General features: G+C 48.5%; 1 protein-coding gene across 4 annotated transcripts in view; it reads left to right on the forward strand.

Moving 5' to 3' along the window:
• Window positions 1–13,869, forward strand: part of KMT2D (lysine methyltransferase 2D) — a 99,108-nt gene that overhangs the window by 72,228 nt on the left and 13,011 nt on the right. For all 4 annotated transcript variants that reach the window (XM_066617580.1, XM_066617579.1, XM_066617577.1 and 1 more), the window contains 9 exons: window positions 371–514; window positions 6,259–6,423; window positions 7,972–8,128; window positions 8,594–8,675; window positions 9,138–9,313; window positions 9,652–9,779; window positions 11,553–11,688; window positions 11,779–11,906; window positions 12,645–13,791. In XM_066617580.1, the coding sequence (XP_066473677.1) occupies window positions 371–514; window positions 6,259–6,423; window positions 7,972–8,128; window positions 8,594–8,675; window positions 9,138–9,313; window positions 9,652–9,779; window positions 11,553–11,688; window positions 11,779–11,906; window positions 12,645–13,791 (2,263 nt within the window). The remainder of the gene's footprint in view (window positions 1–370; window positions 515–6,258; window positions 6,424–7,971; window positions 8,129–8,593; window positions 8,676–9,137; window positions 9,314–9,651; window positions 9,780–11,552; window positions 11,689–11,778; window positions 11,907–12,644; window positions 13,792–13,869) is intronic.

Genomic DNA, 13,869 nt, shown 5'->3' on the forward strand with positions numbered 1-13,869 from the left:
AATCCTGTGGGCAGTCAGTCACCTATAGGAGCAGAGAGTTCTTGCATCTCCTTACCGGCCACCTGAAGTGGTACAGTTCAGGATTCTGCCACTTCGCTGTGCCAGTCACTCTCAGCTCAACCTATCTCACAGGGTTGTTGTGAGGAGAGAAGGAACTAGGTATACCACCCTGAGCTCCTTGGAGGAATAAAAATGAATAATGTGTACATCAGGGAGTTGTTCCCGGGGGAGTAAGGAGGTGAGTTTCAGATGCCTCCAGGAAGGGAAGCTCATTGGAGCTCATGCAGATGTTTTGAGGGGCAGAAACAAACTCACTCCTGTATTTTTTTTTCCTTTTCTTTTTGGCTGCTGCTGCTCCATTTCTCTGCAGGATACAGCAGCTGCAAAGAAGCCCCCACCACCTAAGCCCAAGCGGTCTCAAAAGACTGGAGAACGGCTGGCCAACTCCCGTAAGAAGCTGCGCAAGGAGGATGGGGTGAAAACTAATGAAGCCCTAATGAAACAACTCAAGCAGGTACCATCTACCTTCCAGCTGCCTTGTGGGCTGTTTGGCTAAAAAGTGATGTAGCCATTGGATGGATGCCTCCATGTTTCTCTCTGGTATGAGAGGTCTCTCCCTGTTTTGCAAGGATGAAAGGCAAGATGAGTTTCAAGAATTTTGCTTTATAACAGGAAAAAGTGGGTAGGTTTTGACCCCCAGCTTATATCTTAGTTTATATTTCTAAGGAAGCCAGAAAGGGAAAGCTACCAAAAAGGGCTTTTACATAGCTGGATATCCTGTCCAAGAGCAATCAAACATTGGATTACAGTATGCATTATCAAGAAGAGTGTGCAAAATGTCCTTTCAGTCCTAAACCATACATGCCAATATACACACAAAAGATATGCACTTCAGTGTGTGGAGAGGAGACTGTAAAAGGTCTGTGTCAAGCTGCTGGCATGCCCCTAACACAGTGTAGCTGGACCATTCTTCTCAGTTGGAGGGCCCCTCACGCTTCCCTGGGAGAATCCAGCAGCTTGTCCCCTAGTGCACAGGCCACTTCCAGAAGAAACATGAATAAGAACATAAGAACAGCCCCACTGGATCAGGCCCTAGGCCCATCTAGTCCAGCTTCCTGCATCTCACAGCGGCCCACCAAATGCCCCAGGGAGCACACCAGATAACAAGAGACCTCATTCTGGTGCCCTCCCCTGCATCTGGCATTCTGACATAACCCATTTCTAAAATCAGGAGGTTGCGCATACATACACATCATGGCTTGTACCCCATAATGGATTTTTCCTCCAGAAACTTGTCCAATCCCCTTTTAAAGGCGTCCAGGGCAGTCGCCATCACCACATCCTGTGGCAAGGAGTTCCACAGACCAACCACACGCTGAGTAAAGAAATATTTTCTTTTGTCTGTCCTAACTCGCCCAACACTCATAGAGGTGTGCGCGTGCATCTGAGGAGGAACAAGGATGCTCATGGATAAGTTGAGGAAGCCCCCTAACTCGGAGGAATTACCCTGGCTCTTACAGAACACACCCAGCAGAATAGTGGTTCAAAGAGCAGATTGAGGGGAAAGATAATAGTTGGAGTAAGGCTAGTACAAGATTGTAGGGGACCTGCACTGGGATCCCTATGGTGCCTTCCACCTGCCCTTGATGTGGTACCACTGCCACCAGCACTGTTGGTTCAGGGATTGGCCTGGCCTGGCCTGGTTAGCCTACCTGTCTGACCTCTGACTCTTACCTGAGTACACCTTGGAGTGGATTGCTTTGCACGTCCTTCTCCATGCACTCAGGATGCAGGATTGTGACTGTGTTCACAGCAGCACAAGTTGTGTATCTGTTACTGGCATTGTGCGAAACGAAGGCACTGTGTAGAATGCCTAGGTACTCTATAGTACAGTGTACCGAAAATTTCAAGGCGTTGTATAAAATAAAAACACCTGCACACATTTCCTAGTGCACAGGTTTACTGTAGGTTCTGTAGATTACTGAGTTTGTTACTGGCACTGTGTGAAATGAAAGTATTGTGTGGAATACTTTGCCGAAAACATGGTGGACGTCCTTTAGCACACCTGGACATTATATTAAAATCCTTAGGCAACGTATATGAGGTGAAACTGAAACAAGCTTGTTTCATACTTTGCCCAAAATGTGCTAGGCCAGGGGTCGGCAACCTTAAACACTCAATGAGCCATTTGGACCCATTTTCCGGAGGGAAAAAAACCTCGGGAGCCACAAAACCCTTTTGACATCTAAAATGAAGATAATACTGCATATATAGGTTTTTTTCCCACCTTTATGCTCTAATAGGTCCCATTTTTATAATGTAGCCCCCTCTTGTAGCTTTTAGTTAGTTTTGTCATACATTCTTGTCCTGTGTTTTCAGACGGCTGGTCCTCTATGGTGTTTTGCCTGATTCCAAGGCCATTCTCTGCCTGGAGAATTGTGCCCACTTTAAGCAAATTAGCTCCCCTTCTTTCCCCCAACAAATGACCCTGGTTCTGCCCTGCAGTCCTGCTGGACCCCACCTCCAGGGTAGCTCGCCTGTTCAACCTGCAGAGGTCCTCTCTCCTGCCAGCAGCCTCCCACCACTACAGCAGACCCTGGGTCCTCAGCAGGTCTTGGGCAAAGCAGCCACACACAAAACTCCAGTGTCTCCAGCAGTCCATTAGTCACAAAGTTAGTCAGAGAGCATCCAGGGCAGATTCCAAAGTCAATAAGCCAAGTCACAGTCCAAGGTCAGATTCCAAAGTCAGTCAGTCAAATCAGTCAGAGTATCCTAGTCAAAGTCGCTAAGCTAGTCAGTCTCTTCTCCTACCTCTAACCTGCACTCCTTCTCCAACCCACACCCCCTTCCTCAGGTGCCCTTTATATCCCTGAGGGCCCTATTGCCTTCAAGTGGCTGCAGCTGTGCAGCACACTCTGCTGGATGCCCAGGCCTTACCCTTAAAGGGGCCACTGCTGACACCAGATCTACCTCCTCACCAGATCTTCCAGGATTCCAATACATATGGTGGTTATGACATCTGCTTATTTTACATGGATACTAAAGAACTCCCCCCACCTTCCAGAGGTACCCTGCTGGAAGGAAAAAAGGACACAGACTCCAGAGGTGGGGAAGAGAAGAAGCCAGAGCTGGGGGGGAAGGTGGGGGGGGCAACCACAGGCCAGCTTCTGTCCTGCCTGCCTGCCCGCCCTCCCTCACTCACTCAGGCTGCAACCCTCTCCACACTATCCTGGGAATAAGCCCCATTGGCTACAATGGGACTTCTGAGCAGACAAGTTGGTTGGAGCTCTCAGGCTGCAGTCCTCTCCACACTTTCCTGGGAGGAAGCCTCACTGACTACTTTTGAGTAGATCTGCATAGGAGGGGGCTGAGGCTGCAGCCCTCCACACCTTCCTGGGAGGAAGCCCCACTGACTACAGCGGGGTTTACTTGTGAGTAGACCTGCACAGGAGGAGGCTGAGGATACAGCCCTCCACACCTTCCTGGGAGTAGCCCAGGGACTACAGCGGGGCTTACTCTGGAACAGAGCTGCGCGGGCTCCCACTCACCCGTCCTTGCGCTTGGCCTTGAGCAGGCTTCAAGGCCGCCATCCCAGGCACCCTTTCCTGGGAGTAAGCTTCATCCTCTGTAATGGGGCTTACAACTGAGTAGACACACAGGATGTCTCCTCTGCTGTGGAGGAAAAGCCTCTCCTTGCACTGAGTGGGGACCTACTCAGGGAAAGGCGGGCTGCAAGGGCTGGCAATGGCTGAGGAGGAGGGCGGCTCAGGATTGGCTGGTGGTCAGCCAGTGAAGGGCCCTGAGTCATTCCAACAGAAAAAGCCAGGAGCCTGCTGGATGCTGATTGGCTGAGCCTGCTGGAGAGTTGGGGAAGGGAAAAACAGGGAGCTTAAGCCTGCAGAGCGGGCAAAATTGGAAAGGGAAACCAATGTGGGGCAGGTGGGGGTGAAGGGAGAGGAGGGCAGTGAGCTCAGGGGGCGGAGGAAAGCAGCCTGCCCTCCCAATACAGGTGTCTCCTGTCATACTCTTTGCCACTTTCACCTGGAGGAGCCGCAGCAGACAGCTGAAAGAGCCACATGCGGCTCTAGAGCCGCAGGTTGCCGACCCCTGTGCTAGGCATTGTATAAAATACCTAGTTTCTGTTAAAATTCCTAGGTTAAGTATAAGAGGTCAGTATATATAAGTAAATAAAAAAGAAGCTTATTTCATACTTTGCCAAAACATAGTGGGTAGGCATTCTAGCCAATAAATAAGCATTCGGTACAGTACTTCACACAATGCCGCACACACATATAAATTGTACTAGAAACAAAACAAAATGCGCTCTTCTAGAGGTTATTTGGTCGAGTCATGTTTAAATGAGGAAATTATGCAGAGACCATGGAAGAAAGATGAAAAACAACATATTTTTGTTAGATTATAATAGTTACACAACTGAGGGTGCAATCCTGAGGTGGACTTGGGCAGGTATAAGTCCCTTGCGCTAGCCCGAGAATGTTGCAAACATACCATAAGGCACCCTTGCACTGACCTGGGAGTTGGCGCAAGGAGTTGTCGTTGTCCTCCCTGGACTGGATCCAGCAGTGGTGGGGTAAATTTGTGTTGGCCAAGCTTGGCCATTGTAGGGGTCTGGGGTGGGGTGTGGGCAGGGCAGGAAGGAGGCTGAAGGGAGGTGTTTCGGGGCAGGTGGCAGGTGTTCCTGGGGGCCGGCAGGCATGAAGCGGGAGGTGGGGCCAGGATCCAGCAGTTATGCAGAATCCTAGCCCCATTCCCAGGTGGTGTGGAGCGGCCCCTGCCGCTCTGGATCTGAGCTATCTCATCAGGTGGTGCAGATCCAAGTAGACCCATTGGGGCCGCTGCAGTGTGACACAGGGCAAGGAGAAAGGTTTCCCCTTGCCTCGGGCTGCGCTGCTTTTGGCCCCAAACTTGCACTGGATGTAGCGCAGGCCCGCCGGCCTGCCTGCTCCAGTGCAAATTGGGATTAGGTTGTGATTATTATAATATAGTAACGTCTCTTAGCACTGTGGATGTATTCCTGGAAAACAACGCTGTATGAAACAACCCTATAGTAGGTAATTGCATCTACATTGGACCAGTGTTCTAGTCACAGTACTCTCCCCCCTCCCCCCTCCGTGCATTAGGTTAGAACCTGCTGTGCAGTTGATCACTGCTGCTATCATTCTTCCTATGTGTCAGAGATTGAAAGATGTTGGGAGGAGCTACTCCCAGGAGGATGAGCCAGGTTGTGACTCATCCTTGAGACTTTTTCTTGTTGAAGGGTAGGTTGTCTTGCTTGCAGTTTCCTTTCCTGAAGCATGTTCCGATAGCTAGAATAAACTGCTCTCATTAGTGCAGAAAATTCTACCCAGAATATGTAACTCCTGTTAACTGAGGACAAGGCACGGACCTCAGTAATTTTCTCTACTTTTGCAGAAAAATTCTGAACCTTTTTCTTTTAATGTTATTGTAAAAATTACACCCAGGATTAACAGTGCTGTAATGAAACAGTGTTATAGGAAGCAGGTTTATATGGGAGTTATTGCAGTACTATGTGTGAATTGTATTCTGGAATATGCTGTATGCAAATTAAATGAAAGATTATGTAGATATTAGTGCATATTTTCAAGTAATTAAAATAAGGGTAAATCACTGTTGGCAGATGTCCCTGACTGAATGTTTCTAGAAATTAGACCCAATTTTAGCGGTTTGGGGGCAGTTTTCTCCTGGCTTTCACATAGCTTCAGTAACATTGATGTACAGAAATAAGATAAGTGGAGTGGAAGTTAGTCCCAATGCAGTAGGATGTTGGTTCTGTACTGAATTCAGCTCCCTAAAATTTATTGGGTGACTTTGGTCCCATCATTGTCTCTTGGCCAAACCTTCCTCATGAGGTGGTTGTGGGAATAAAGTGGGATAATTCTCATGTGTTCAGAGCTCCAATTATCTTGAGCTTTAATTATCGTTCCTTCTTACCTGGAACATTTTCCTCTCTTTTGGACCCATTTGTGCAGTCCTTGTGTGCACATGTTACCAGAGTGTGTACAAAGAAGTCCCATGGAAGCAGGCTGCTGTTGGTGGTATTTGTAGAGCATCTCAGTACTTTGCCGGGAGAGTGGAAAGTGAGTCTGGAACGAACGAACGAACTTTTCCTTCTTTGTCAGGTTCTTACGACTACTCAATTCACACGTGGTCCAGGCTGTGTAAGTCATTGAAGGTGCATCTGTCTGATTCAGCTGGTTCTCTTTCCTCCTGTTTCAGGAGCTCTCCCTGCTGCCTCTGATGGAGCCTGTCATCACAGCCAATTTCAACCTCTTTTCCCCCTTTGGAAGCAGCCCGATAAATGGCAAGAGTCAGCTGAAGGGTTCTTTTGGCAGTGCTGCCTTGGACAGCATTCCAGACTACTACTCGCAGCTGCTCACCAAGGTAAGTAGCTGCCTTGTGCATCTTTCCAGGTGGGACTGGCTCTGTTGTTCATGGCAAGTACACTGGGGTGGGAACCTGATAGGGGTTCATGGCAAGTATACTAGGAGTGAGTATATCTGTTCTTATGGGTTACATGTTCTTATGGGTTACAAGCCATGATGTGCATGTACAACCTCCTGATATAGAAATGGGCTATGTCAGAATGCCAGATGCAAGGGAGGGCACCAGGATGAGGTCTCTTGTTATCTGGTGTGCTCCCTGGGGCATTTGGTGAGCCCCTGTGAGATACAGGAAGCTGGACTAGATGGGCATATGGCCTGATCCAGTGGGGCTCTTATGTTCTTATCTATTATACTAGGTACTGTGTACTATACTGATCAGGTAGGATTACCTGATAAATTTGCATTGTCCTGGACCTTAAGCAAATGCAAAATAACTAATGCAGTCTTTGGGTGGGTAGGGGAAGATGATAAAGGAAAGCATTTTTTTTCCTCAAGTTGAGTGAGGTGCTGCTGAAGACTTGCATGTATTTCTAGTCATGGAGGGACACCATATGACTCTGGTCAGCAACTAGTTTAATTAACAGGTGGTTGGTTAACATTTTATGGAAATTAATGAGTTCAAATGCTCAAGGAACCTCAACAGCCAATACCCCCCCCCATCTCTCAAATTACTATTATAATGCACACCTAGAACTTGACCCCTACAATTTTCTTGTATGAACTGGAGGCCTGCTTGTACCACAGCTGGTTCTGTTTGAACTAACCACACTGGTGACCCGAGTCTTCTCCCACTTCCACCTTCCCCGAAGAAGAATACATACATTTCCATATGGAAACACATACATTATGATGTACCTCCACCATCCATGGTAGACAGTAGCAAGTTCAAACCCAATAAAAAGTAGCATTACTTAAGTGTGTATAGAAATGGGACTTTCTGCAGGTGGGCAAAGGTAACCAGAGAGGAAAAGAGGACATGTCAGTTGAGTTGGAGGTGCAGAAGGAGATTATGAAATGGATTGAGCTGTTGAAGTCTCTCCTTGCCTACATAAGAACATAAGAACAGTCCCACTGGATCAGGCCATAGGCCTATCTAGTCCAGCTTCCTGTATCTCACAGTGGCCCACCAAATGCCCCAGGGAGCACACCAGGTAACAAGAGACCTCATCCTGGTGCCCTCCCTTGCATTGGCATTCTGAAATAGCCCATTTCTAAAATCAGGAGGTTGCGCATACACATCATGGCTTGTGCCCCGTAATGGATTTTTCCTCCAGAAACTTTTCCAATCCCCTTTTAAAGGCGTCCAGGGCAGTCGCCATCACCACATCCTGTGGCAAGGAGTTCCACAGACCAACCACATGCTGAGTAAAGAAATATTTTCTTTTGTCTGTTCTAACATTGCCTAGGCAATGTGATGACATTGCTTCTGCTTGACCACACAACTGTGAAAATGGTCTGTGGGAGGTAAAGTAAGTTGGCTTGCTGAAGAGGAATCAAGTGGGGAACTGTGGATGGACACTAACTTTTCTGATGATCTCCATCCTAGAACAACTTGAGCAACCCACCAACACCACCTTCTTCACTGCCCCCCACACCGCCACCCTCAGTGCAGCAGAAACTGGTAAATGGAGTTATGTCTTCTGAGGATCTGACAGAGCAGCCTAAGGAACCTGTACTACCCCATGAGCCTGATGGGCAAAAGGGTAAGGTCACTTGATGGGTTGAGGTGGTGTCATCAAACTGGAGAATGTTCTGGAAACATCTGGTGCATTATTGAAGTTATGTGTGCGGAGATCTAATCAGTCCCTGTATGGGAGACCACTAAGACCCCCATGTTCTAAACTTCTTAGCAGGACAGAAATAAAATAAATAAACCTGTAAAATGGAAGTCACTTGAGATGGGAGTGTAATTCATATTGTGGGTCACCACCTTGTTGCCTAGTACCACACTACATTCATAGAAGCAACAGGTTTTAAGGGAAAGCGGGAAGGTGAGTGTCAGGTGAGAACATCTGGAACTTCCATTGTGTGCATTGAACATTTTAAGAAAAGTGCTATGTAAACACAAAGTATTTAGAAATGTGATAAGTGGTCTTTCTAATGAACAGTATTAGGGACAGATCAGCCCTCATGATCTTTGATCATTAATTGCTTGTCCATTTTTGCAGATGCTCCCTCTGTGGAAGTGAAAAGCTTGGATATTCTTGCAGCCCTGCCCACACCACCTCACAACCAGACTGAGGATGTCAGGTGAGGGAGGGATGTAGAGGGCAAAGGATAGGCAGGAAGAAGCAGTCCAGCCACTCTTGCATCATTGGGTACCAAATGGAAGCTGTAGCCTACACTGTAGAACTTGGGCAAGGGGGTGCTTTCTTCTGAGGGATGTCGTGGGAGATACTTTGGGGAGGTCCAGGGTGCTGATGAGAATTACTTTTATTCAGAAGCTAAAAATCGCAGCCTTAAGAACAGAAGTGATAGTGATTTGTGGGGAAGGGTAGGGTGAGAGACTGAGGGTTGAAGAATTATATTTGCCCATTGTTGTCAGTGGTGGTTCCTGGAGAAGCTGGACACATGTACCTCTTAAGTGCTGGACTCCTTGGGCACACCTCCACTTGCTTGGGCTGGGCTCTTATTTCCAGGTCTAGCTGCAGTTTGTAATATCTCTGATCCCCCCCATGTAGCATCATTTCTATATTTCTCTTCACCCTGCAGAATGGAGAGTGATGAGGAAAGTGAATCTCCTGATAGCATTGTCCCAGCATCATCACCAGAGAGTGTCCTGGGAGAAGAGCTGCCACGTTTTCCCCTGCTGTCTGGAGCCAAGTCTGAAATGGAGGAGTGTCCTCTGTCCCCCGTCATCCCTATCATCCCAAAGGCCAGCATCCCAGGTTTGTAGGAGCAGAGGGTGCTGGAGCTGGGTGTTCTCTGGAAGGGTGCAGTGTGTGGCTATGAGTCATCTGTTCTGGTGGACTGGAATAGGATCTAATCTTGACAACTGTTTCTGGTGTTCAGGAGAAGATCCTCTTAACTTTAGTGGCTTGCAGGACATAGGAAACTCTTCTGTGGTGTGTTTTTGGTAATGTGCCACTCTAACTTTGGAAGGAGTCTGGTTTGAGTTATGAACAGCCCTGGCCACTGTAAAGTGGGGTTCAAGAGCTGGTTGTGAAGTCTAGGCACAAAGTGTTTCTCACTCCTGTCCATTTTGCCTTTTCTTTCAATTTCTCAGCTTTTCCAGATGCCAAGCCCTATGGAGCATTGGAGCAGATGGGGAAGGGGGCTCCAGGCACTTCCTGGGACAAAACCAAGGGCAGTGAGGTCTCTGTCATGCTCACTGTCTCTGCAGCTGCTGCCAAGGTATGACGCTAGCATTGAAGAGTGTCTAACCAAGGACTGAGTCAAGCGTCCATGTCTGGTGATGAAGGTGACAAAAGTCCTCAAAGGATGACTTTACTACCACAGTTTCATTTAACACCATTTCTGTGAAATGATGACCACATGAAAATTGGCTGAGTTATTGTTTATAGGGTGAACATGTGGCTGCCAGAACAAAGTTGGCTGTGGCTTCTAGGACACCTAACAGCAAAATGGCACACTTCTCCCCAGTTTTTTTTCAACACTTGTGGGTCTCCACCAGCTACAGTCATCAAGTGATGATGTGCATAGAGTGACACAACCCAGTAGCATTTCTGGAAGGGGCAAGGGCAGTACATGCCCCAGGATGCCATGCCTCTGTGGTGGAGCCACCTCCCTTACCAGTAGCAAGCAGCAGGCTTCTAGTAGCAAACGGCAGGGGTGGCGCCACCTTCCTTGCCAGTAGCAAGCAGGAGGCTTTTGCTCCTGTGAGGTACGTGCATGATGAAAATGCAGAGAGCCCTTGCCAAGGCAAGTGGCCATAGGAATGTGTGTCTCTCTGGGTGCAGTGGAACAGTAGCCTGTGCAGTAACCTATTGAAACAAATCCAGGGAAAGGGGTCAGAAGTATTTGCTGATACGGGGATTGGGAGGGGAGTGAAGAGACTGGGACATGGTTTGACACCGTGTAGGGCTTGTATTAACCTGGCATTTGCTTTGGGATCCAGCCACTAGGCTGCCATTTGCAGGAATTTAGCACAGGAGTCTCTTCCTATTCTACTCCTGTTTGTCAGTCCAGCAGATTAGGTGTCATCCTTGGACCAGAAATTTAGGATACTATAATTTAGGGCTAATACCATATAATGTGTCCTGTATATGACCCCAGTTCAGACCCTGTTATCTCCAATAGAGAAGAGCTGAAAGTGACTATTTACTTATGCTATTTTGTGCAACAAAATTTCACCTGATTGATTTACAGGAGCATCAGATTAAGTACTTGAAGAGCTGCTGCCAGCCAAAGTAGATTCTTATGCTAGGTAGAAAATTTATATTCTGATTAAAGAAATTCAAGCACCTTGCTATCAATAATTCATACAGGATAGTTACTGAATTAGGTAACATTCCTATACTGAAATATAGGATTGTCCCTATATTTATGTGGTTGCACTATTCCGAGGGCTGGCCCACGCATGAGGCAGGGTGAAGTGGCTACTTGAGGCAGCAGGCTGGAGGTGGAGTGACTCATGCACACCCCGCATCTACCCACCACTTCTTCTGCCCCGCTAGGGCTCACCCTCTCTCTAGCAAAAGCAGCAGTTATTTGCAAGGGCCTTGAGGTGGCAGCAGCAGCTGCTGCTGGACCACTTGTGTGCCTGGCAGAGAGAGGGCGATTGTGTGATCCAAGAGCAGCTGCCACCACATCCAGGCTCAGCGCATGTCTAGCTGTCTTTCAGCAGGACCCAGCCTGATCAAGAGCAAGCATGTGACCCAGCAGCTGTTCCTGCCTCCAGGAACCAGGCTGACCAGGCTGGGAGCTTGCCGTCTCTCAGGCTACTTGACGCTGTTTGTCAAGCACCCGGTGGACTATGTCCTGCTTGATGCTTCACAAATAGTGAAGCAGGCCTCCTTGTTTTCAGTGTGGAGAAAGCCAAAGAAAGATGCTGCAGCAGATGTGTGCCTATGTGGTTGATGGGTAGAATCTTTTGTCCTGCCAACTTTTGGGTGCACCAGTCCGTCTGTCCCCCCACTCCTTTCTGAACTTGTTCACCTTCTCCAGAATCTGAATGGTGTCATGGTGGCAGTGGCTGAGCTGTTGAGCATGAAGATTCCCAGCTCTTATGAGGTGTTGTTTCCAGACAGCCCCATGCGGGGTGCTGCCAGCGAACCCAGAAAAGGGGAATCTGAGGCGCAAGGTGAGTATCCTGACCTGGACACAACCTTGATAAGTCCCTTGAAAGTTCTCCACTGTTGGATTTTGGGTTCCTGTCATCTCTCTCTTTCAGGTAAAGAGAAGCAGCTGGTGGTTGCAAAGGGCCCTGAAGGTGGCCCCGAGTGGCTGAAGCAGTTTGATGCCATGCTGCCTGGCTACAGTCTGAAGAATGAGCTGGACATCTTGACGCTGCTCAAGCAGGTAGAGAGGGGAGGGGAGGCTTTCCCAGAGTGCTGCTCCCTTTTCTCCCTCCTCAATAGATAGACTTGTGTTCTTGCCCCAGGGGATGACTAGTGGTTCTGGCACTCCATTCGCACCCCTCTATACTTTCAACCTTAGCCTGTTCACCTGCCTTTTGAGGTAGCAAGCAGGTGAGATCACTTGACAAACTATCCGCCTCCCCGCCAGTGCTCAATTTTGTTTAAATATGTTTCTGTCCTTTTTTTCTTGCAGTAATTGGCTTTGGCCAGAGGTTATGCCTGGGGCCTAGACTATAGCTGTCTATAGGAAGGAAGATTAATGGGTTGGGGGTATGCGCAAACCATCCCATACTCTAACCCAGCACCTGGACTAAAAAGTGCTTTATTGTATATGGAATAATATACAATATTATATTGTATAAATATTATAAAATTGTATAATATAATATAACTCTATGCTCATAACCCTCACTTCCCCAAATTGGCCATGCTCATTTCCCACTCCTCCATAAAAAGCAGAAACTGCTATAGGTTTTAGGATTAGTTTGGTGGCAAATGGATGGTTGTAATGGAACAACAATCGCATTTAGATTCCATGTGACTTGTCATGCTGGTGGAGTCTGCTGTGTCAATTGTGCTGGTTTGTAGCTTTAATTTCAAGTTGGCTGTGTTCCCAAATATGGTTCAGGTCTCTTGTTTGAAGATTTTTCTGCAAATAGAACATTTATCTCTGTTTCAGGAAAGTCCAGCTCCAGAAAAGACTGCCCAGCACTGCTACATCAACAATGTCGCCAACCTGGACGTTCGGCAGCTTTTGACACTTCCTGAAGAACCATCCCCACCCCTCTCTCCTTTTGCACCTTCCCCACCCAGCCCTCCCAGGGTTCCAGAGCCAGTCCCTGAGCCAGAGCCATTGCTGCCTCTCCCTGCTCCATCTCCTCCACCGCCCTCCCCTAAGGAGGAAGCGCCACAGTCCCCACCTAAAGTCAAGCCACGCTCCCGGCCTCTGGAAGACAGTGAGGAGAACAAGCCCCGGCTAAAGAAGTGGAAAGGCGTGCGTTGGAAACGGCTGCGTTTTCTCATCACTATCCAGAAGGGTGGCTCCAAGCGTGATGGGGACAGGGAGATTGCAGAGTTTGTTGAGCGCCTGGCCACTACCCTTCGGCCCGAGAAAGTGCCACGTGATTTGCGGAAATGCTGCTTTTGCCATGAGGAAGGGGATGGGGCCACAGACGGCCCAGCACGTCTCTTGAACTTGGACCTGGACCTGTGGGTGCACCTCAATTGTGCCCTTTGGTCCACAGAGGTTTATGAGACCCAGGGTGGGGCCCTTATCAATGTGGAAGTGGCACTGCATCGGGGCCTGCTCACCAAGTGCTGGCTTTGCCAGAAGACAGGTGCCACAAACAGCTGCAATCGTATTCGCTGCCCCAATGTCTACCACTTTGCCTGTGCCATCCGGGCCAAGTGCATGTTCTTCAAGGACAAGACGATGCTGTGCCCATTGCATAAGCTCAAGGGTCCCTGTGACCAGGAGCTCAGCACCTTCACTGTCTTCCGGCGGGTCTACATTGAGCGGGATGAAGTCAAGCAGATAGCTAGCATCATCCAGCGTGGGGAACGCCTCCACATGTTCCGGGTGGGTGGCTTGGTCTTCCATGCCATAGGGCAGCTTCTGCCTCACCAGATGGTGGACTTCCACAGTGCCACAGCACTCTACCCGGTGGGCTATGAGGCCACCCGAATCTACTGGAGCCTGCGGACCAACAACCGTCGCTGCTGCTATCGCTGTACAATCTGTGAGAACAGCGGTCGGCCTGAATTTGTGGTGCAAGTGATGGAACAGGGTTTGGAAGACTTGGTTTTCACAGATTCCTCGCCGCAGGGTAAGAATCGGATTGGGTCCCATTTCTTTTTTCCTATCTGCCAGTAGCCAACTTTGGAGAGCAACAAGGTTCCATTTT

This window comes from Tiliqua scincoides, chromosome 2 (genome assembly GCF_035046505.1).
Source record: "Tiliqua scincoides isolate rTilSci1 chromosome 2, rTilSci1.hap2, whole genome shotgun sequence".
Classification (NCBI taxonomy): domain Eukaryota; kingdom Metazoa; phylum Chordata; class Lepidosauria; order Squamata; family Scincidae; genus Tiliqua; species Tiliqua scincoides.